The 21,119-nt window shown below is 41.6% G+C and overlaps 1 protein-coding gene across 4 annotated transcripts in view; it reads left to right on the top strand.

Annotated features, from left to right (window-relative positions):
* Window positions 1-18,668, top strand: part of LRMDA (leucine rich melanocyte differentiation associated) — a 1,103,079-nt gene extending 1,084,411 nt beyond the window's left edge. For all 4 annotated transcript variants that reach the window (XM_074382445.1, XM_074382447.1, XM_074382446.1 and 1 more), the window contains one exon: window positions 16,684-18,668. In XM_074382445.1, coding sequence (XP_074238546.1) covers window positions 16,684-16,763 — 80 coding nt within the window. In that variant the 3' untranslated portion in view covers window positions 16,764-18,668. The remainder of the gene's footprint in view (window positions 1-16,683) is intronic.
* The last annotated feature ends 2,451 nt before the right edge of the window (window positions 18,669-21,119 follow it).

Raw genomic sequence — 21,119 nt, forward strand, 5'->3', positions numbered from 1 at the left:
ATAATGATATCAGCGTGTTCACACACACACACACACACACACACATTCCTTGTATCCACATAACACACACAAGATACACAAGGTAGATACACACCATGTACTATGTGTATTATATAACACAGCTTACCTAAAGACACACAGAAGACAGATACAATACACACAAAAATGCCCACATGGCAACATTCAACACACATGTGCACAAAACACAACACATTAGTGCCTGCACATGTGTACACACGTGAAGTTGAGCAACACAATAAAGATGTAACTTTTCCATCTCCCAATTCATTCTGCAGTTTTATTTTGATGAAAAGATAGCAGTAGAGGGGGAAATCTCTTCATAGAAAATACACTGAAAAAAATTCCCAAGACATTGTCATGTATTACTGGTTATTTTTGGTGGTTAAGAGAATTATTTGAAAACAAAGAAGCCTTTCACAAAGCCTCTAAAATACAAAAGATTTAATAACATTTACATCTGTGTATCAGCCATGTCTGTAATACGAGTCATGAATAACACATAAACCAGAGCACGGAAAGAACAGAAGTGCTCACACATCATTTAAAATCCAACCCACCCCGTCGTCGGAGGAATCAAATACACAGCAGGGGCAGTTCCAGTTGCTACACACACAATAGAGTCATTGGAAATGAAAACATATTAATTATGTTCCTTAAGGTTAGGAAAGAAATAGCAAGATTCACTAAACCTTTCCAACTTGCCTGTTGAAAATTTGTATCGAAGAGTACATCCTGGGTTGCCTCTTTATTTTTCTTAAGGCACTGCAGAATGAGCATGTGGATTTGTTCTGTTGTACTGTTTATTCGAGTGTGTGCTTTGGGCTCAGACTTGCCTCATTGTTGTGCTGAAAATGGAAGAAAGTTGGCTTGGGAAGATGGATCTTTGTTACGAGTGAATAACTTGCAAAAAAAAATTACTTGTTTTAAATGCTCCGCAATACCTGCACAATTCCCAGTGGTATATGATTCACGCTGCTATGAGATGTGGTACCCAGACCTAGAGCCCATGGAGCGACATGTTTGACAATGAAGGAAATCCCTTCTTAGTCTGATGTGGATAAATTTCTGTGGCTCAAATTTGGAATCGTATGCTCCTAGGTCCATTCACATGGCTCTTATGTGTTTCCGGGGATCTCCTACTCTGGTGAGAGATCCTCAAACTCTGCTGGGAGGAAACTGCTGGTGCCCTAATAGAGAAGGATGAGGCTGGGAATGGGGGCTCACACCTGTAATCCAAGCATTTAGGAAGACCAAGTTGGGCGGGTTATTTGAGGTCAGGAGTTCAAGTCCAGCCTAGCTAATGTGACGAAACCTCATCTCTACTAAAAATATAAAAATTAGCCAGGCCTTGTGGTACACGCCTGTGATCCCAGCTACTCAGGAGGCTGATGCAGGAGAAGCGCTTGAACCCGAGTGGCAGAGACTGCAGTGAGCCCAGATTACGCCACTGCTCCAGCTTGGGTGACAGAGTGAGACTCTATCTCAAGAAAGAGAAGGATAAGTTCAAGGAGAATCGAACCGATTATTTTTGTGTGAGCATTTACATTTGACATTTGTTCATATTTATTCTTTAAGTTAGTATTGGTTTTTGTTTCTAGGGGTCAGAAAATGTTCACATAATGCTAATGTTAGATGAGCACGTTTTGTTTGCAGGATTTTGTTCTGGCATTTATTTTTCCTCCTCCTTCTGCTCACTGTGTCACCTTCTACCACTAGGCCTCTTAGTGGTGTCAGACCACGGCATGCCAGTCCAGAATAGTTTAAAACGAACTCTGTACATGTCATGGAACCCCTGCCTCTGCCTCCCCTATGTGTCACATTTCAGTGTGAAACTTCAAGCACTTCCCAGTCCTTACTGCTGCAAAAGGTTAATAGTCGTCTTTTTTTTTTTTTTTTTTTTTTTAATGTACTGTAAATGCTCAGTTCCTAAGGATAGTGTTTCAGGGCAAGTTGAGTGTCATTGCTAAATAATATAGTCATTCTCTTTTTAAATGAGTAATACTTGCATTGTTCCAGATGCTCCTGCATGCTTTTGTGTGCATGCACGTGTGTGTGCGTGCGCGTGTGTGTGTGTGTGTGTGTGTGTGTGTAGGCCTCCACTTGGGGGAAGTCATAGCCATCCCATAGGAGTTTGCACATTTACACATTTGGGTTTTAAATGTTGTGCTGTATCCTGGGCTTTTAGGTGCTGCAGATTATATATAATAGATGACCTGCATTTACAGAGATGTGTGCTATACAGATGTAAATGTTATTATAGCTTTTATATTTTATGTTCTTGTTGAAAGATCATTTTGTCTTTGAATAATATGGCTGTTCAATTTTTTTTGGAGGGGAGGGGGTTATCTTTAAAAGAGAATATGAAATGGATATTGCACATCATATATTTCTTAAAAGTAATTTGGAATTTTAGGGTCTGGGATTGGGGCTGACTGATACACTGCCGTGATGAGATATAACCCCTGGAAAATAACAGCACCAGCACATGCCTGCATCTGTCTAACCTCATAATTCACTTTCACATTGGATTATGGATGTCTGCGTTCAGTGAGTCTATCTTCCCTTTAGGTATTATTTCAGCCCTTTGAGATAATAAGGAAAGTTTAATTGCGTTGTTAATTGATTTTTTGCACAACATTATTACCTTGATTGATTGCAGAGTTGATGAAAATGTTAGACACAGGCAGTGTGGAGTATCAGCCAGGCAAGGAGTGGGAGCCTTGTGGAGAATAGATAACCTTGATGTTAAGAGCTATATCCTTCAGATATGTCTTCCCTTGACATATTGATGGCCCTTGAAAAGGGAAAAGCTGATTGTATGCAGAATGCAATCATTAAACCCACTTCAGCTCGCTGTTGATTAATTTGTTTTTTCCTGAAGGATCTAGTTATAGGGAAGGCCTCACTTGTACCAACCGCAGCCATTTTCCAGGTTCCAGACGGTGCTTAACCCTCTAGGTGAAGAGAAGCATGGAAGCTGGCTTGCCTGAGACCATAAGATTATCTTAAGATGTGCAGGGTGATTGCATGAGGCTGACAAGGTGTCTGCATGTTCCAGAACACTCTACTTCCTTCATCATAGTGCTTATTTTCTTGAAATTGCTGATTCTTTAAAATGCCAATAGCAAGGAACCCTTCACTGAGACTAGTGCAGAATGAAACTATAACTTGGGGATGCTCAGGAAGGTGTTCACCGGCTCAGAGGTGTTGGAAGAGACATGGCACTCAGGAGCTCTTATCATGCATTTGGTAAAACCCTGCATGAGCTTGCCCCCGTGATTGGAGAATTTAGTTGTTATTGGGGTGTGCATGTGTGTCTGTGTAGAGGGTGACGATAAGAAGGGATTTCCGTAGACAGTTTCCAATATTTTCAATTACTCCTCCTCCTGGCCCTATGTGACGCTTTCTAAGAAAAGTTTCTTGAAAGCCATCATCATTTTTTTCCTGTGTCCAGGGCCATATTTATGGTAGCAAAAAACAGGTGGATTGATCAGTTGGTTTACTGATTGAGTCATAGGACTTCTTCTGTCCTGTTTGCCTCCCCTCAACTCACACCACTTCATTTGCAACTGCCCAACCCTGCACAGAGACTTAGTGAGCTGACTTTATGGACAAAGAAGTTGCGCCTCTAGAAGAATCCTAGCTCTTATACATGCAGTAATCCTGGAGTGCCTCATCTGCTAGGGAGAATAGATCGCTTCCCCTGCCACCCCCTTGCCAGCCTCCATGCTTATTACTCATGAAACATTCTGGATTATTTTCTCCTCTTCTTCCCTTTGTGGCTGTGCCCAATATTCATTCAAAGGAAATTTCAATTGTATAGCATTGCTGGAGGCCTACCAATAGTAACATCACCTTCCTGGAGTCCTGAGTACCCCAGGAGAGGTCGTGTGGACTTCTCTCTGCACCACAGCTCACCCTGTAGATGGAATCCTCTGTATGATGCAAAGCACAGTTTCTCCTCAGGCTGCCCCACCCCCTGCATTATGAGTCTTTCTTCTCCTGAACTCACCACTGGCGCTCAGGGAGTCTAATATTCATGGAGTCTTGGCCCTCAATTACCGTAATGGCTTATAATGAGATTTTGGCCAAGTAGCAGGTAGCAGGTTATTACTTCCTGCTCAGCGTGGGCAATGTCTACGCTGTTAATTTGTGTTGTCGAGTGTGGCTTAGAGCTGGGCATCAAACTGTCGGAGCCAGATGTATTCTATTAGGTGTGAGGCTCACATTGGCCCATGGGTAATTTTTTCCCCCAATATGGAAGCATGTTAACTCACCACAGGGTGAATCCTGACAAATTCAAGCCAGCCAAATAAAAGAGGTAATATCCCAAGCCATCAAAGTAGTATATTCTAGGGACAGATAACCCCTGGTACCACCCACTGTCAGCAGTGTCTGTCTGATTAGGGCATTCTATTGATAGGCAAAAAACACACCCATCTTTATATTGCTGGAGAGACTCTAGTGCCTTCATTAAGTTTTAATAAGCCTGACCCTAATGAAAGCCCTTATAATGTGCTCTTCTGCTATTTTCCTTGTCTTTATCTTGGGCAGAAAAAAAATGTACAGAGGTTCACATAACTCTTGTAACCTGCTTTCTATTATTCTTCCTTAACCTGCAGTTTCTTGCATTAACACTTACATAGATACACACATTTGCATACACACACACACACACACACACACACACACACACACAGTTTTTTCCCAAAGCAGGTTAGAGGATGAGGAGTTGAAGATCAGAAATAATGAACATATTTTAGCATTTGGCACTGGAATGAGCTAGAGTCCAAGAATTATGCTGTGCTTTCTGCAACAACAGGCATTGGGTCATTTTTTATAAAGCAGACTTCTTTCGGTTAGATTATATGCCATCAGTTTCCCTTTGTTTTCTTGTGGGAGAAAGCAATTTAGGGCATGCTGGAATTAGGAAAGATTATGGTGATAGCAGTACAGGAGAAGTTTGTTTGGATTCTAATGAAGGGCAGGTGGAGGCTGGACCAATGGGCCCAAGTAAGGAAGGCCTTTTCCCCAATCCTTGCAGGGTTTGAATTATGACAAACCTAGTTGTTAAAGGGTCTGCTTAATTTTATTTGAAAGATTCTTTTTTCTTTTCTTTTCTTTCGTAGCTTGAATAATTAGGAAAACAAAAAAGCAACTTGTCTTTATTTTCAATGAGTCTCTTGAGAAATTTCAGCCTACAGAACCAGACAGAACTGCGGATGTTCCCCTGCTTTTGATGCAAGCTCTCTAATAGGAACAGATCTGAAGCCCAAAAGCAAATTTCTGCTTGAGAGCAAAGCCAAAATTCCCATTCAGACTCTGCAGAAGGACCCCCACTGCTCAGGTTTCTTCATACAAGATTCTGTCAGTTTAGGGGAAGTCTAAAGACTTTCAGTGAAATTTTTCCTGCAAGATATTTTTTGGTTATACTTTATAAATTATTGTTCAGATTTATTCTTCTTCAAAGAAACATTTTTCTTCTTCTTTTTTTTTTCCTGTTAATGTAATTGCACATCACTTTAATTTGAAAGTTTATGGTTTTCATTTCAGATAAACGGCTGGAACAACCTTTTATTATTATTATTATTTAGATAATATTAGTTTTCAGACTGCGATTGGGGAGAATATAAAATCTCCATTCACCAAAACTCAAGATACTAGAATTCTCAATTAACCAGATTTTTTAATCTCTGATTTTGAATAATCTTGATTTTATAAAAATTACAAACTAATGTCATGAGTTTTAGTTTTTGGAAAGAAATAAGGGCCTCTTTTTAGGTTGTCCTCAGCATCAGCATCACCTAGGAACTTGCAAAAATACACACTCTTGGTCCCGACTCAGATCCACAGAATCAGAAACTCTTGGGAATGGGGCTTGGCAAGCTGTGTTTTAACATGCCTTCTCAGTGATTCTGATGCATGGGCAAGTCAGAGAACCACTGTCCCGGGGCCAGACTATACAGTTCTACCTATAAATGTCCAGGGATGTATAATAAATGCTAGGGTTCAGAATAAGTATGCTGAGATCTTTTCATCTATTCCACAGTTAAAAAAATATGTATTGCATACCTACTATGCCCTAGGCTTTATGATGCATGGGTGCAAAGGTGTCATATTCAATTTTTTGGCACTCATTTAAGCAGGAGATTCTAAGATCTTGAGGAATCTTTAGCCTGCAGTCTTCCTACCCCAGCTAAACTCCTACCTGTACTATCCTCACTAAACATACTCAAAGAAATACTCAGTTGTGGGCACTATGATTACCTACTAAGACAGTGAAACTGGCTTTGGTTTTAGCATTTTACGCACAAAAATTCAAAAAGTTTTCTAGCTAACCGTGAGTTAATGAGCGAATTTAATTAATGAGGACCCAGCATTCCCCTGGTGGCTAGTTAGTCACATGACTGTTATGTTAGGAAAGTTAAGAAGATGTGTGAGGGCCATTTTATACTCGCCTCACTGACCACTTGAGAGGCCTCTTGGCGGAAATGGAGAGTGACACCTGGACCCAGCTCTGGTTTCTCCTGCCTAGGAGGCCAGTAACTCCAATTCGTGTTTACCCTTCTCGGATTGAATCCACTCATGTATTTTTATCCTATAAAATTAATGCCATTCCCTAGAATGTTACACCATTATTGCTCTTTCCAAAAAACGATATGTTTAACATCTCTAGAAGCTCACCAATACCTCCTTCTCCTAAAGGGAGGTGATCATCTGTTGTTCCAGGAGTGAAAATAGTTACTTGGCCCATGTATCAGAGATCAGTGATGGGCTCAGATGAAGATCAGACAGCAGCTGGAGTTACTGTTATATTTTTGAGTAGCTTCTGCCTCTCTTTTTTGGTGACACTGGGACCAGGTACCCTGAGAGGGAAGACAATGGCTGTGTGGACTTGGGGGGAAGGAGAGCACTAAAAGAAGCTAGCTCTGCATGTATTGATTCATTTTTCATTTTTATTTATTTTTATGTTTTTTACTTTTTTGGGATGGCATTGGTTGGTATATGTTTTTGAACTTCTATAGTAAAAATGATTTTTTCCCCCTTAAGAAATGCAGGAAATCTTCGCTCATTAGTTCAAATGCTTCTTTATCATTGTGGAGGTGATATGCAAAAATCCCCAACCTCTGAGCCTGGAAGATTTATTAGAACAATTGATGGTAAAGAAAATCAGTCCCTGAAATTGAGGCAAGAATCACCCCAAAATGGGGGGCGAGGAGTGTCTGTCTGATAGTCCCATCCCTGAAAGCCCTCAGCACAGATTGAGCAAACATGACATACTGATCATTAAGGAACCTATAATTGGTGACCAAAAGCACAGTGTGGCTTTCATGGCTCTCCCGGAGTCGTTGCCGCCATTCATTTATTTTTTTAAAGCGAGCGGCTGCTTTCCTAAATGCATGCTGCCCTCTAGTGGTGATGCGCCCGACTTCAGCTAGAAGGTGGAAAGGATGAATGTAGAGGTAATGGTGGGGACGGGGTGGCTTTTTCCTTTCTTTCTTTTTAATCTCCTGTCCGAAAGCTGTCTGACTTCCTCACTCACACATGGAGACATACACGTGAGGCCAGAGCACTTGACCGCTGCCCGCTTTGACTGACAGCCTGGTTGATGGGACATCCATCAGCGAGCCGGACTGAAGGGCGCTTCCCAAATCTTGGCAGACTCGCATCCCGTCTCGGCGTGCACTTTGGAAGGCGGCCCATCGCGAATGCATTAAGCCCCACTTAGAATACAGACACAGGAGAGAGGGGAAACACACTCACACCCAACCGGTCGTGCGGTTCAAGATTCTCTCTGAGAAAAAGCAAGTAGCAACGAGCCTACTAAGTCAAGACGTGGGTTGATCTTTGATGTTCTCGGGAGACCCCTGGTTCCTGTGAGCAGGACTGAACAAATAAATAATAAATTTGAAAAATAAGCAGAAAAGCAAAATTTATATTCCTGTCGCCAAGGTAGTGTCTTATAATTCAGGGATATTTCTGGACTAGATGGAGTTATATGGGTGCCTTGCGTGGTTCTGTCACTTCCAAAAGCCAGTTGGAACCCTATTTTTCTCCTCTGTTGAATGAAAATATTTACCTGAAATGATGTCTTTAAATTCTTTCTCAGCTTAAGAATTCTCAAATACAGTTAAAGAAACACTTATAAAGAAAAGTTTAGCGTTCTGTATTGAAGCTTACTAAGCAGTTCAGCAAATCATACAGAATCTTTATAGGAGAGTGTAAATAAATCATTGTTTAGGAAGTCAAGAGTAAAAATTGTTTCAGGCTTCATCTTTGGGTGGGAGAAACAAACAAAAAAAAGTAACCTGAGGCTAAAAAACAAAATTGGGACTGCTAAGAAGATTTAGCAGTTTAGTTGGGGGTTGGGAAGGAGAGGGGTTAAGTAAGAAAATAGTTACCATGGAGTTTGACCTCTCGTATTTATAATATGTTTCTGTTTGATTAAAATACAACATGCATAGGGTAGAAGCCAAAAAAGGGAGCTCCAAATGCAGAGCGCCAGTGAGCCCACCCTCCGACCTGAGAATCTCCCCCGTCGGTTTGTCCTCACCCATTACTACCCCCAATACAAAAATTAGGAAATTAAAAGGCATTGACATCTAAGCATAAGCACGTTGACTGTTTCCTTTCCAGGATTCACATAATGGAAATATTCACTGCCAGATAATTTTTAATCTGTCAGCCTAATATTTCTTTCATGTGGAGAGGACCGAATGGCCCACTTAGTCTGGAAAGAGCCACAGTGTCTGTAACCTAAGGGTGGGGCCCCGGGCCCAAGGTGGGACAGTGGAGACTGTCACCGGGGATCCCCTTAAAGATGCAGTTATTTCTCAGACTTGGACCGGCTTTTCCGTCTTCCACTGACAGATTGTATGAGGGAAGAACTTGCCCTGCATTTTTTTCTCCTCTCTTTCTTTCCCCACCTCCTCTTCTTCTTCTCAAATGACAAGCCTCGTTTCGGCTGTCCTGGGAGCCCAGGGTGTGTCTTCCAGAGCCTCTGGTTTGTTACATGACAACAAGCCTGCCCACTTTGTGACCGTCTGTGCAGCTTCCCTGTCTTCCCTGTCTAGCCCCTCAGCCTGGCCTGCTGGTCACTTTCACAACGTATTTGGCCAAGATCCTTCCCTGCTGACTGGCTTTCTTCCCCTCCCTTTCCTTCTCTACAAACACGGGGGTGAGACTTGACAAGGACCAGCATTTGTCTGAGCAGGCTGTGTAATCTGTCCTCTCTCAGTGGAAAGCCGCAATGGTTGGGTCTGAGCATTGGAGTCAGATGCCCTCTTCTCAAAGGGATAGGTTGCCTGGCATTTTTGTCAGTTTCCTGTCCAGGTACAGATGCGTCCTAACCCTTGAATCGGTGCTCCACACTCTCATTTTCTGCCTGGCATCTGGTAGAAGACAGCATATCAGAGCCCCACAATTTGGACCCTGTCATGCACTCGGTATTCACCTTTGTCCTTCATACTCTTTGTGCTGAGAAATGAATAAAAACGAATGTTTATTCTACTTTATGGAAACAGTGCTGGTAGAAATAATCAACCTGGGGAAAAAATGACAGCAACTAATCCTGTACATAATTTATGATGAATGAAAAATGGAACCAAGATTTATAGCTTGTTGATATATTGAAAACCACACGAATGCATGGGGAGGAATGAGCCTTGGTAGAAATAATGAAAACAAAATAAAATTGAAATGAGCTAAAACTACACACAATAAAATTTGTTGACTAAACTTTAACAGCAGACTCAAGTCTCATCACAATTTAGATCTGTATTATTTTACTTCAAGAAATGGGACTTTGGAAAAATAAATGACTAAAAGAGATTTAGAAGATGTAACCAGCACAATTTAATATTTGGCCAGTGCTGATTGAGGAATTTGACCTTAATATAAAAATTACATAATAGAGTATCGATCCCATTGAAAATAAATTCAGTAAACTAGAAATGAAAATGTCAAAAATAGAAATGGTTTAACATTTAACCATTTAAATACATCCATACAATGTATTTAAAAATTGATTAGGAATTAAATTGGCTAAATGGATTTTGCTGTGAATAATTCATGCTTTCTCAAAGAAAAATTACTAGACAAATTTACATGTTTTGTATTTATAAATGTGAAGTGAAAGCATCCCTGGAGTCAGAGTTGAAGAATTCAAATGTCTACCAGTGCGAGACATCAGCGTCAGTGTATCAGGGTAGGAATACCCCTTGTGGGGTTACTTTCATACAATAAAAGTGAAACAGAGGTGGTCACTGTGGTATTCAGCAAGGATGGTGTGCAATATGCCCCCACCTATGGTGCAGGAGCCCTAACAGATGTTTTTGGGGGTTAGCATGCATTGTTGCAACTGCAGTACCCAATTCCAACCCAAGATACAGATGGTAAACTAAGACACTTGCCTGAATTCACGCTCAGCTAAGTTGGGAAGCAAGTCTCACACTGCTTTTTTTTTTTGCCTTTTCCACCCTTTCCTGGGTAAGATGGAGAGCCTTTTTTAATTTGATCTTCAACCTGAGGCATCTCAGATGTGCCGCAGGTGAAGGAAAAATACACTGGGTGGAGAGGAAGGTCTTTGTACTCCTTCCTCGAAAACTGCTCCCACACAATCCCTTCCCTTAAGACCTTTTAAAGTCTCTCTTCTTTATTTTGTCTTAGTATTTAAGTAGCTTACACTGAAGTAGGATGTTGCGCTAGGAGCCTGTCATTTCCTAGGCTCCGCTAAATCCTGTGTGATAGCCACAGCAGAGCTGATAGCGCATCACACGGGCTGACCTCAGGGTATTGCTCCAGCTACTTCTCAAGATCATAAAACATGGGTGTTTATTCCTTTCCAGTTCCCTGTGTATTCACGGCTCTGCATGTAACAAAGACCAAGGAATGTGCTTTCTGGGGAATGTCCCTTTCCAGTGTATGATGTTTACAGTGCTTTAGGCCGGATGATAATGTTCACTGCGCTTCTGCTTCTCTCTTTTCAACTAGACTTGTGATTGCTTTGTTTTCGTGGGAGAAAAGTGTTTGGGTAAAAACAACAGCAGAATTTAGGAGCTGAGGCTGTTGCCTCCTATTACTTTTTCTTCTTCGATGGGACAAATATTTAATCTGCATATATTTTCAGAGTATTTCAAATGTCTGAAATCATACCAGAGGTTAAAGGGAGAGTGTCTGGCAATTGACATTCCTTACTTTGTGGATTCTGTGTAAAATTTATATACATGATCAATTTAAATAAATATTTATTGAACATCTCCTCTGTACCAAGTGCAGATGCTCTCCAACTTAAAAGGGTCTAACCTACAGTTGTTTAACTTTACAAAGCCCCACGTTTTTGACAGAAGCTGTAACCCCATTGTAAGTTGAAGGGCTTACAACTTCAGATAGTTTCAATTAATGATGCATTTTTGATTGACAATAATTTCAATTTGCAATAGGTTTATTGGGACGTAGCTCCATGGTAAACAAGCCGCTTCTGTATGGTTTTAGGTACTGACTGTTAGAAATTGTGAAGGAGGGAGAAAACGTGTGTGGACATATATAGAGTCCCATAGAAACATTGTTCTAGAGCTTTCTGCAATGGACCACAGCCCTCTTGATCCCCTTTTTATCTGTCACTTGGCCCATCCACCTCTTCACAACACTGTCATCACTTTTTTCAGAGAGGCCATGGGTTGTAGTTTCTTCCTTTCTCATACAGATTACAGAACAGGAGTTCCATCCTAGTACAGATTATAAACTCCTAGTATCACAATGGGATTGAGATATGTTTGCCATTCCATAGCTACATTTATAAACGCATGTGAAATAGCATTTAAAATAATGATCCCTAAAGTGATGACTGCCAAAACTAACAATGGTGATAATTAATATTCTATTTTACCAATGTAAATGTGGCCATCTAACCTGCGCTCCAATACCAAATTGATTTTTGTATTTTTACATGCAGATTCTTTTTTTAAACCACAAAAATGTTAATGACAGACCACTTGCTTTGATGGCTAGGCTTTAGTTCTGTTGAATACAGTTATGACACTCAGGCCAAAGCCTAGTTGACACCAAAGCCAGTGGAACACAGCCTAGTTAGTGGTCAGCACTTCTAGCTGTGAGTATGAAATACAGGTTGCAGGAAGGTTAATGAAAACCCTTTCCTCGGGGATTTTTGGTCTTCCAGAGGCTCCGTTCTATCCAGGTTATACTCTGGAGATACAGGCTGGATGGATTTCAAGGGCTGACTTAATCTAAATCAATTTTTTTATTGACTGACCTGTTGAATTTGTCTCCTGCCTAAAGGCAGTATTGGACCTGATATTCTCATCTTTATAAGGAAAACATTGGAAAATGCCAAATCACTTCAGAACAAAAATGAATCTCTGAGATTATCTGGCCTGTTGCCCTTGTTTTACAAATAGGGAAACCAGCCCAGTGAGAGAAAGGGACATGTACCTGGTCACATGACTGTTAGAGCAGAGCTGGATCTCAATGCAGGTCTTCCTCCACCTCCGCTTACTAAATAGAATATCAAACTGCAGCTGGAAGTGTGAGGCTGTCCAGGAATCAGAGAGTCCAGGAGGCTAGATGCATGGGTGCATAAGAATTCTCTCCCCTGGACTGGACTCTCAAAGCCTCCCGCAGCGAAATCTCTGGTACTGACCCTGCCATCCCAGGCTTACATCCAAGAGGCTGATTCCCACTCCCTTAGACAGCCCTAAGGTTATAATTTAACCTGCAAAATTAGGACATCCATTCCAGAGGGGGAAAACATGGAAAAGATAAAGAACCTCTTTAAAACAGATTCTTCCTGATACATTTTTTTTTTTCATAATTATAGCTTTAACAGCTTATGGTGATGGGAAAGCTGGCTACTTAAGAAAAATTAGGAGTCTCATTTGGCAGGAGAGAATTCCCCAGGGCATGATGCACTGTCATTTTTCAGGGTCCTTCGAAAAGAAATCCCACACAGACAGTTGCATGTCAGCCTGACGCAGGGCAAGCCTCCTTCACTTACTATGGCCAAAGCCAGACCTTTTAATTAAAAACACTGCATATGCCATTAAATGTGTTGTTCTCCCTCCAGTCCCAAGACGTTGCAGTTTGAGGAGATACAGGCAAATGAATCCATTGCAGATGTGCAGGGAAACCATTGCCTACTGAGTCACAAACCAGCGGGTTCCCAAATTCCAGCCTCAGAATGCCTCCCCATCAAAATGTTCTTTGCAAGCAAACTGTTGGCTCTGTAATTTTCACAGTTTATGGCAGTTGCCATGACTGGAGAAGGAGGGCCACGGGGAGGGCGAGGGAGAAACACAATGCCACCTCACTTAATTTATGAGCAGAGCCTCATATCTTACAAACAACCTTCATGATAAATAAAGGCCTGTGGCCACACATGGGACTGTGCTGTTTTTGTGTGTATTTGCTTTTCCTGGTTAATTTTATTTATTTATTTTTGAACACAAAAGTCACTTATTGAGGGTAATCACATCCCGACTCTGAGCTCTGGGAGGAGACTCACAGAGGCTATGCTCACCGAATTTCAGCCGCTGGAGATGGTTTGAGTGTGATGATTTCAGCCCGTTCTTACCATGGCTAACCGGAGCACCTTTCTCCCCGGGCAAGCACCGGCAGCTGGATCTCATTTTCAACTGCCAGGCCGTCTCCAGGCCTTCCTGGAGCAGCCAGCCCACAGACTGAGTGCCATCCTTTCCAGGAGTTTATTCAAAGTGACAGCTCCTCACACACTGGCCTTCTCATCACCTCAAGTAGCCGAGATATCGGTGGGGATGGGCGAACTCCTCCTACAGAGTCCAAATTTAGATTGACTGAGGTTATCCTTAGGCCCCTTGACCCCACTGCTCCGACAGAACAGGACTGCCAGGACCTTCACAGCTGCAGCGAGTTTTGTAATGATGTCTTGAGAGAGATGTTCTGCAGGGGCAGGCAGAGAAGACCCCAAGTGATGGGGAGTGATGTCAGCTTTCGTTAGAGGGGCAGACAGCGTTAGAATATCCTTGGCATAATATGGCGCTGGTATCTTTGTCAGCAACTCTGTTTTCTGTCACCACACACAACCCTGGGCCTGTCTGCAGCCCTGACGGTGTCTTTTCAGATCAGGCTGTTGCCAGCACAGAGACTAGCTCCGCTCTTCACCACACAGCCCCTTTGTTTGAAGTCTGCCCTTTTATCATTAGTGCACTTGATGTCTCTTTAAATCTGACAGTGAATGTGGTATCTGTTTTCCCGTCAAGAGATCATTGACAATATTAATACCTCATGTCCTCGCCTCATCTTCCAAGCGCTGACACCTAGCCACAGTCTCCTGCATTCATCAAACAGCCTTCTCTCACAAGGATGTCTATAAACATTCTTGCTTCCAGGCCCAAAGCAACAGGGTAGGCCTTAAAAAAGATTTTTATCAGTGCCAGCCAGAAAGAAGGCCCGGGAATGTGGCACAGAACACGTTACAGCCCACGTTCCAGGAGCATCCAGCCTGTTTCCAGGGCAGCACCTGCTGCCCAAGTTGCATCTAGGTGAAATCTGGAGTTGAAGTTTACCATGGAGAGAGGGCAGAAAAAAAGCAGTTGAATCCCTGAATGTACTGAAAAGTTTACTGGAGATTTTACTGGAGAAGGGGCACTCATGGTGAGTGGTGTGTGTGTGTGTGTCTGTGTGTGTGTGCGTGTGTGTGTGTGTGTCTGCCTTTCATCCTTTTGCTCAAGAGAAAGATTGTATTCTTTATGACATCTGACAGCCCTATCCATTCCTTTTTTATTAAAATTCATGTTGTCCTAGTGCTGTAGAAAGAAAGTAGCATCCTTCGGCCCCATCCTTCCAGATCCTTCAGGGTTTATTTGAATCAGTTATGTTTAGGGAAGCCCTCTTTGGATGCCTGGCAGAGAACTGAGGCACTCCCACCCAGGCCTGTAGTGGATGCTATTCCTGGAGCACAGCCTGACCAGCCAAGCCCACAGACCAGTGGGATCCTGGCATGGGTGACAACATTAGCACAATGCTGGTTGCTACATAATTCAGAACGATAAAGGAAACAGCTCAGTGCCAACAACTAAAAGAATAATTTAGGTCCCGAGAAGGGTCTCAGTGAGGTTCCATCCAAGCTCAAAGTTTCCAGGCACCAGACAAATACTGAAAACCAGAAACTGGGGATCGGGGGCCAAGGAGAAAGCGTGACCAAGAGGGAGGAATGATCCACAGTAAACTTGTTCATGAGAACATGGCAGGAAATAAAACTAATGAGAGTGAGCCCAAGGCCAGCTTTGAGGCCATGGAACATTGTCACGCTCTCTCCATTGCCAACTCTGAGAGACTCTTTGACCCAAGCAATTTCTAGCTTTGATCCAAACCATCTACACCAGGAGCATCTGCTCTGTCCTTCAAAGTTTCTAAAAGTCCTTCTGATGCTTATATAAGAACAAGGTTTAAAGCTTTGTGGTGTAGAAACGTCTCCTTTACAGTTGCAAAAATATTTATTACTTAGAACTTCTGATGTGAAGAACCTGGTTTATTTCAAGTGCTAATTTATCCCAAATTAACCAAAACAAATGGGCTTGTTGGTTTCACACTATCACACTGATGGAAAAAAAAAATCATCATGCCCCTAGGTAGCTATTTTCACAGGCAGATTTGTGGCTCCTGAATGAATGTTTTATGGATATTTCCTTTCTTTGCTTTTTTCTCGTTGCGTGTAGTTCAGAGACTCAAGTTTGATTAGTGCTAAGACAACTCTGTGCAACTGAATTTAAAATAGGTTTTTCTAAAAATGGAAAAAAATAATGCAGGTGGCAAAAACAAAACAGATTTTGCCTTGATAATCCTGCAGAGCTTTCACAATAACTATGGCAGGTGATTTCTTATGGGTGTTTTGAATAAATAATGAGTTGATTAAAAAGTTTGACCCTATTCTAGGGGCATTTTTCATTGTTAAGTCTCCTACAGTCTCCTTGAATTAGAGAAGAGCCTTATATGGAGTCAAAGAATTACTTAAAGTAAAGCTGAAAATGGAAATCAAATGCATTCTGACCTGAAATAGAGAGTTCAAGATGCCTGTAAGAAGCTGTTTAATGTCGGAGGTTCTTGTTCCTGTCCATGTGGTATTTTGTCAATACCACCTCTTCCCTGATCATCCCATGTGTGCTCGATGCCTGATGCCTCATGCCTGCCAGGATTTGGAATATTATCTCTGGAAGTTAACAATGTTGATTCATGATAAAGGACTTCAAAAATAGTCACGTTCTGGGAAGATTGTTCTAAGTCTTTTGCTTGGACTGGGTTCATCTTTAAACTCTTCATTTTTCATTCTTCAAAACTCTGCTAAGGGAAACTGGGATGAGGAGAGGCTATATTTTGGGGAATAATTGGCCAAATTAGAAAAGTACCTAACGTGTGGAGGAGAAGTCGTGCAGAAAACAATATTCCTAGGAACTTGTAGCGACATTTTATCTCCATGTTAACTCTGAGGTTGACAGAACCTTCTTTTCTGTGAGGACAAGAAGGTAGAGTTCTTGGTTTGATCCGCTTGGGGCTTGATCCGGTTTCTGCTGCCCATTGGATCTGGGCGTTGCATGTCTGGTTTTCAGCACCTATGTTTCCCTGCCATGTTAATTGTGCTACCTGTAATGAAGTGTGTCTTTTTATTTGCAGGTGTCCTGGGGAAGTGTCGCTACGTTTACTATGGGAAAAACTCAGAAGGCAACAGGTTTATCCGAGATGACCAGCTCTGAAGCCAAGTTCTGTATAGCTTCACCCATTTCATGAAAATAAAATCAAAAGGGAAATCAAAAATAAACGCTAAAGAAAACACAATAGCCCACATTGCCTCTCTTTGAGAAAGGCTGTGACTTTAGCTTTTGGTACCTTCTGCTGACTTTGCCAGGCCTGTCAAGATCATCCTTCTGCCTTAGACTGAGTGGTCACATAGAGATTGACATGATTGCCCTTAAGCAGGTCTCATCCACCAGGGTGACAGACAGCGGTTGTGAAGCAACGGGGCTGACAGCATGAACACCATGATAGATTGCCTGGTCCTGCCACTGCTCACAGGGGAGCAGAGGTCACACCTGGGGCCTCCCTGGGCATGTTCAGTGGCTGCATTCAAGTGAGAAAGACTGTCTTCAGCTCGCCTATTGAGTTGAAATCTCTCTGATATCATCGTGCTGCAGGCTTATTTTTAGTGAAATAATCACAGTTTAGGGGAAAGCCACTCTCCCTCACTCCCTTTAAATCTTAACCTCTGCATTCTGCATATACATAGCTCCTGTCTCTTCCCTTCCACCTTCCTTTAGCATCATTTTTATGACAGGTGGTGCATTTTGGTTTGCAGCTTTTCAGAGAACAAGGTATAACTTCCCAGCCGGGTCATACATTTATGGCTGGCTTCATGTTGCTACAATCCCCTTATTGGAGTAAATAGCTTTCCCTAAATCCCTGACTACAAAAGCATGGACTTTTATCTTGTTTCATTCATCTCTAAATCCACTTCTTGCCCTGAATATGATGCAGTGTGAGGCAGTAAGGCATCTTTCTCAGTACGAGGGTTTGGTTGCACCAGGGACTCTTATTTTTTTTTTTTTAACCGTATACACTTCCAGCAATGCCTGTGGCCATACTTGTGCATGGGGCTGGCTTGCTCCTTTGGGTGCTATTTAAAGGTAGTGAGGTGATTAACGATAGAGTGATGGGTCAGGAGGTTAAAAAACAAAATTAAGACTATAGAGAACACCCACCAGACCACAGAGTTTTTATAGAAGGCACAAACCTTTTGGATTTCGTATCTTTCTCATGACCTCTTGGAAATCAAATCCATAGGTTCTGAGACGGTGCTATGTCTTCCTATATCCTTGGCCGTGCACTAATGTCACAAGGAACATAAGTATGATCATTGCTAGTTGGGTGGCTATAAGCTTACCTAACTCACTGGTGCTCCAGTCAAATCACTCTAGAAGATATTCAAAAGGCTGATTGTTCTTGACATGATAGTGTTTATTTTTCTGCTTTTCTTTAGACCCAGTGCTCATTGTCCTCGCAGTATTAGGTCAGTTTGATGACAACAAAACCTGAAAGAGAATCCCTCCAAGTTATAGATACTGAGGGACTAGGGAACTGCTATTGTAAATCTCTGGGGACTCGGAATCCCTAAGCTGCCCAAAAAGAACCTACTTTCTCAGCTGTAGCCCATTTATATAGCTTCTGGCCTGCTGAGTCAACACGAGCCTTGAATGACATGTATTGAGGCTGGCGGGAGTCCCACTTACAGATTATGCAACCTTTGTTAATCAGTTTTTGAGACAAGTTAAGATTAAAATCCTCAAAACCACGAATAATTGGAGAAAGCTGAATGTCTGCCTCTATCTCTCAAATCCATTCATAACTGGAGTACTTTTTCTCGTTTGATCTATAAAACGGCACTGGAATAATGCTTTAAATGATCTGCATTCGGTTCCTCCCCGGGTTGTTGTTTAGAAGCATCAACAAATGTTTTCTTCTTGGCATAATGTGGGCAGCCAGAGTTCTGTGCAAGAGCCGCTAGACGAGTCCGATGTCATATCCAATCCAGCAGCACATATATCCTTGTCTTTATAAAATGCTTTAACCCTGCCTCAAACAATAAAAAAGCACTTGTGAACTGACCACAGAATTTTTCCATCTTTATTTTTCTTACTTGTTTACTTTTTTTAATGTCAGAACCATTTGTATTATGCGCAGGAGTGTCTCCCTCAATGTGAGCTTTGGAGGCAACACATATTTTTGGAGTGAGTTATTGACCACACTGTTTCCCTCTCTTTGGGTTGTTTATTTCCTTCCAAAATGGTGCAATGACTTTAATTAAGATTAGCTTCAATTATAAATTACCTAAAGGCCATCACGAAGGTATATTCATCTTACTGATGGAATTATAGTGAATTTTGTTTCTCTTAAGGAGGGATAATGATAATGAATTAGTGCTGGGTTGCTTACAGTTCCACTGGCATGTTAACCAAAATTTGCTAGATTAGAGATAGATTTTGGTCTGAAGTGGCAGAGGTAGAAGCCATGTTGCATGTTTATCTTAAATCTGTAGGAATTTCCCAAACCTTGTTTTTCGAAGTTGAGAAGAAGAAAGTAATAAATTCAATCAGGGCCCAGACATGTTTTGTACTTTCTCTACCCTTTGGTCTTTCTTCCTTTTATCCCATTCCACTGAGCTTGTTCTTTGGGGATTGTGGTGCCTGACATCCCTGTCTTCCCCCTCCCAGGACACTGACCTGAGTGGAGAGACCTCGGCAATTCACGGCTGTCCTGCAGCTCTCTGTGGCCTCAGCAATGTCAGGGCGACTGTCTTTTTCCTAAGTAATATAATTTTAAAGAACAATTTGTTCCTTAGAGAATAATGTCTTGGATTGTGGGGAATCCTATTAAAAGTACAACTATTGCAATCATTTGCTTTTACTTTCACCAGCCTTGCTCATAAACCTCCATCTGTTTGTTGCTTTAAATAGAAGCACATTATAAGAGATTATCACTTGATCAGGCTGCGTGTCTGAGTGTTGTGTGTTTTCACATATTCATGTACATGAAGGAATAAAAGAAAGCAAACCACAGATTTTGGATGAAAGGATTTTTTTGTTTGTTTATTTGTGTGTGTGTGTGTGTGTATGTGTGTGTGTGTGTGTGTGCATGTGCATGTATGTGTTTCCAGTAGAGATGTATCTTGCACATTTTCAAGGGAAAAATGTCTTTCTTGCTGTTTGGAAGAAATAACTTGGCTGTCTTTCTTTTCTTTGTTAATATGCACACCAAAAACAATCCACAGGGCTTTCATAAAAAAAATAATGGTGTTCTGTACTTGGTACTTGCAAGGGCAGCCTAAGTCAGGTCTGTGTGGCTGCGACACAGGTAACGCCCAGTGTGGACACAATGGTACCCATTGGGACTCTTCCATGTTGTCCATCATTATAGCTGATCCAATGTGACCTTTTTCCACCTGCTTCTTTCAATTCTGTTTCCAGGCAGAAACCTTTGCTGAAGAAGGGTGCTACCACTACTAGATTCTCTCTAACTTGTTCAAATACCATGCAGAAAACTGACTGACTGTGTTGATTACTTGTTTATGTGACAACCAGACCATCAGCTCGTGGTGCAGTGTTATATGTTACTTCATCTAATGCATCAGCCACCACTCAAGCTACCTGAAGAACACTGAAAGGCACAGTCACTGTTTTTTCAGGTAAACTTAATATTCCTGAAGTTTACCTAAAAGTTCCCAGCATTGGTGATTCTCATCCTTTGGGCAGTTATAATGCTAAGGGTACATTTGTCACTTTGCAGCTGGGGTAGGTCATAAGTTGTATTATTTGTGCATATTATCATATAAGCATGTGATAATTCTTCTAGAGTAGCATGGAATATGGCCCAGAGAACAAGCAACCTGTGACAAGGGAGTTTTGCTAAGAAACAGTAGGGGAAATTCTAAGTATGGAATGTGTATGGGGGAGAGTTGCTAGAGTAGGAATGATATAAATGGCAATAAATGGGATTATGCCAAGAGACAGAATGCAGCAGAATTAAAATGTGGAATCTTCATGGATAGGAGTAAATTGAGAACTGAGGAAATGAGAAAAAAAGGGAAAAGCTAGTTTTCTGCCATCGAAAAGGTTTGCTGATATTCAGCACTAACGTGATGTTTAGGGATATTTTATCCTCAAAATGGAATCGTCTTTGATGTAAATGGGTGTCCACCCACTTAATGTTTTACAAGCTTCTCTGCCAAAGACAATGAAACAGCGTGGAAAAGATGGTTCATGGAGCACTGTGGGAACAAATCATCATATGCGTGATGGCTGCATATGGACAGACATGACTGTGGCTGGTACCTGATATTCTACAAACTCAGCATCCTAAGGCGAGTGCCTCAGCTCTGGACTGGCTAAAAAATACAAGGTAAACTTAATGATGTGAGCAGTCATATGAAAGAGAAAATAGTTTTATGGTCATGGGAAGTCTTCATATATTCATTAAGTTCAGAGGTACACGGGCACCTTGACAAGATAACAAAAAAATATATATTTAAAGAAAAAGATGAATGCCTCTATCTGGGGCAG

This window comes from Saimiri boliviensis, chromosome 12 (genome assembly GCF_048565385.1).
Source record: "Saimiri boliviensis isolate mSaiBol1 chromosome 12, mSaiBol1.pri, whole genome shotgun sequence".
Lineage (NCBI taxonomy): Eukaryota > Metazoa > Chordata > Mammalia > Primates > Cebidae > Saimiri > Saimiri boliviensis.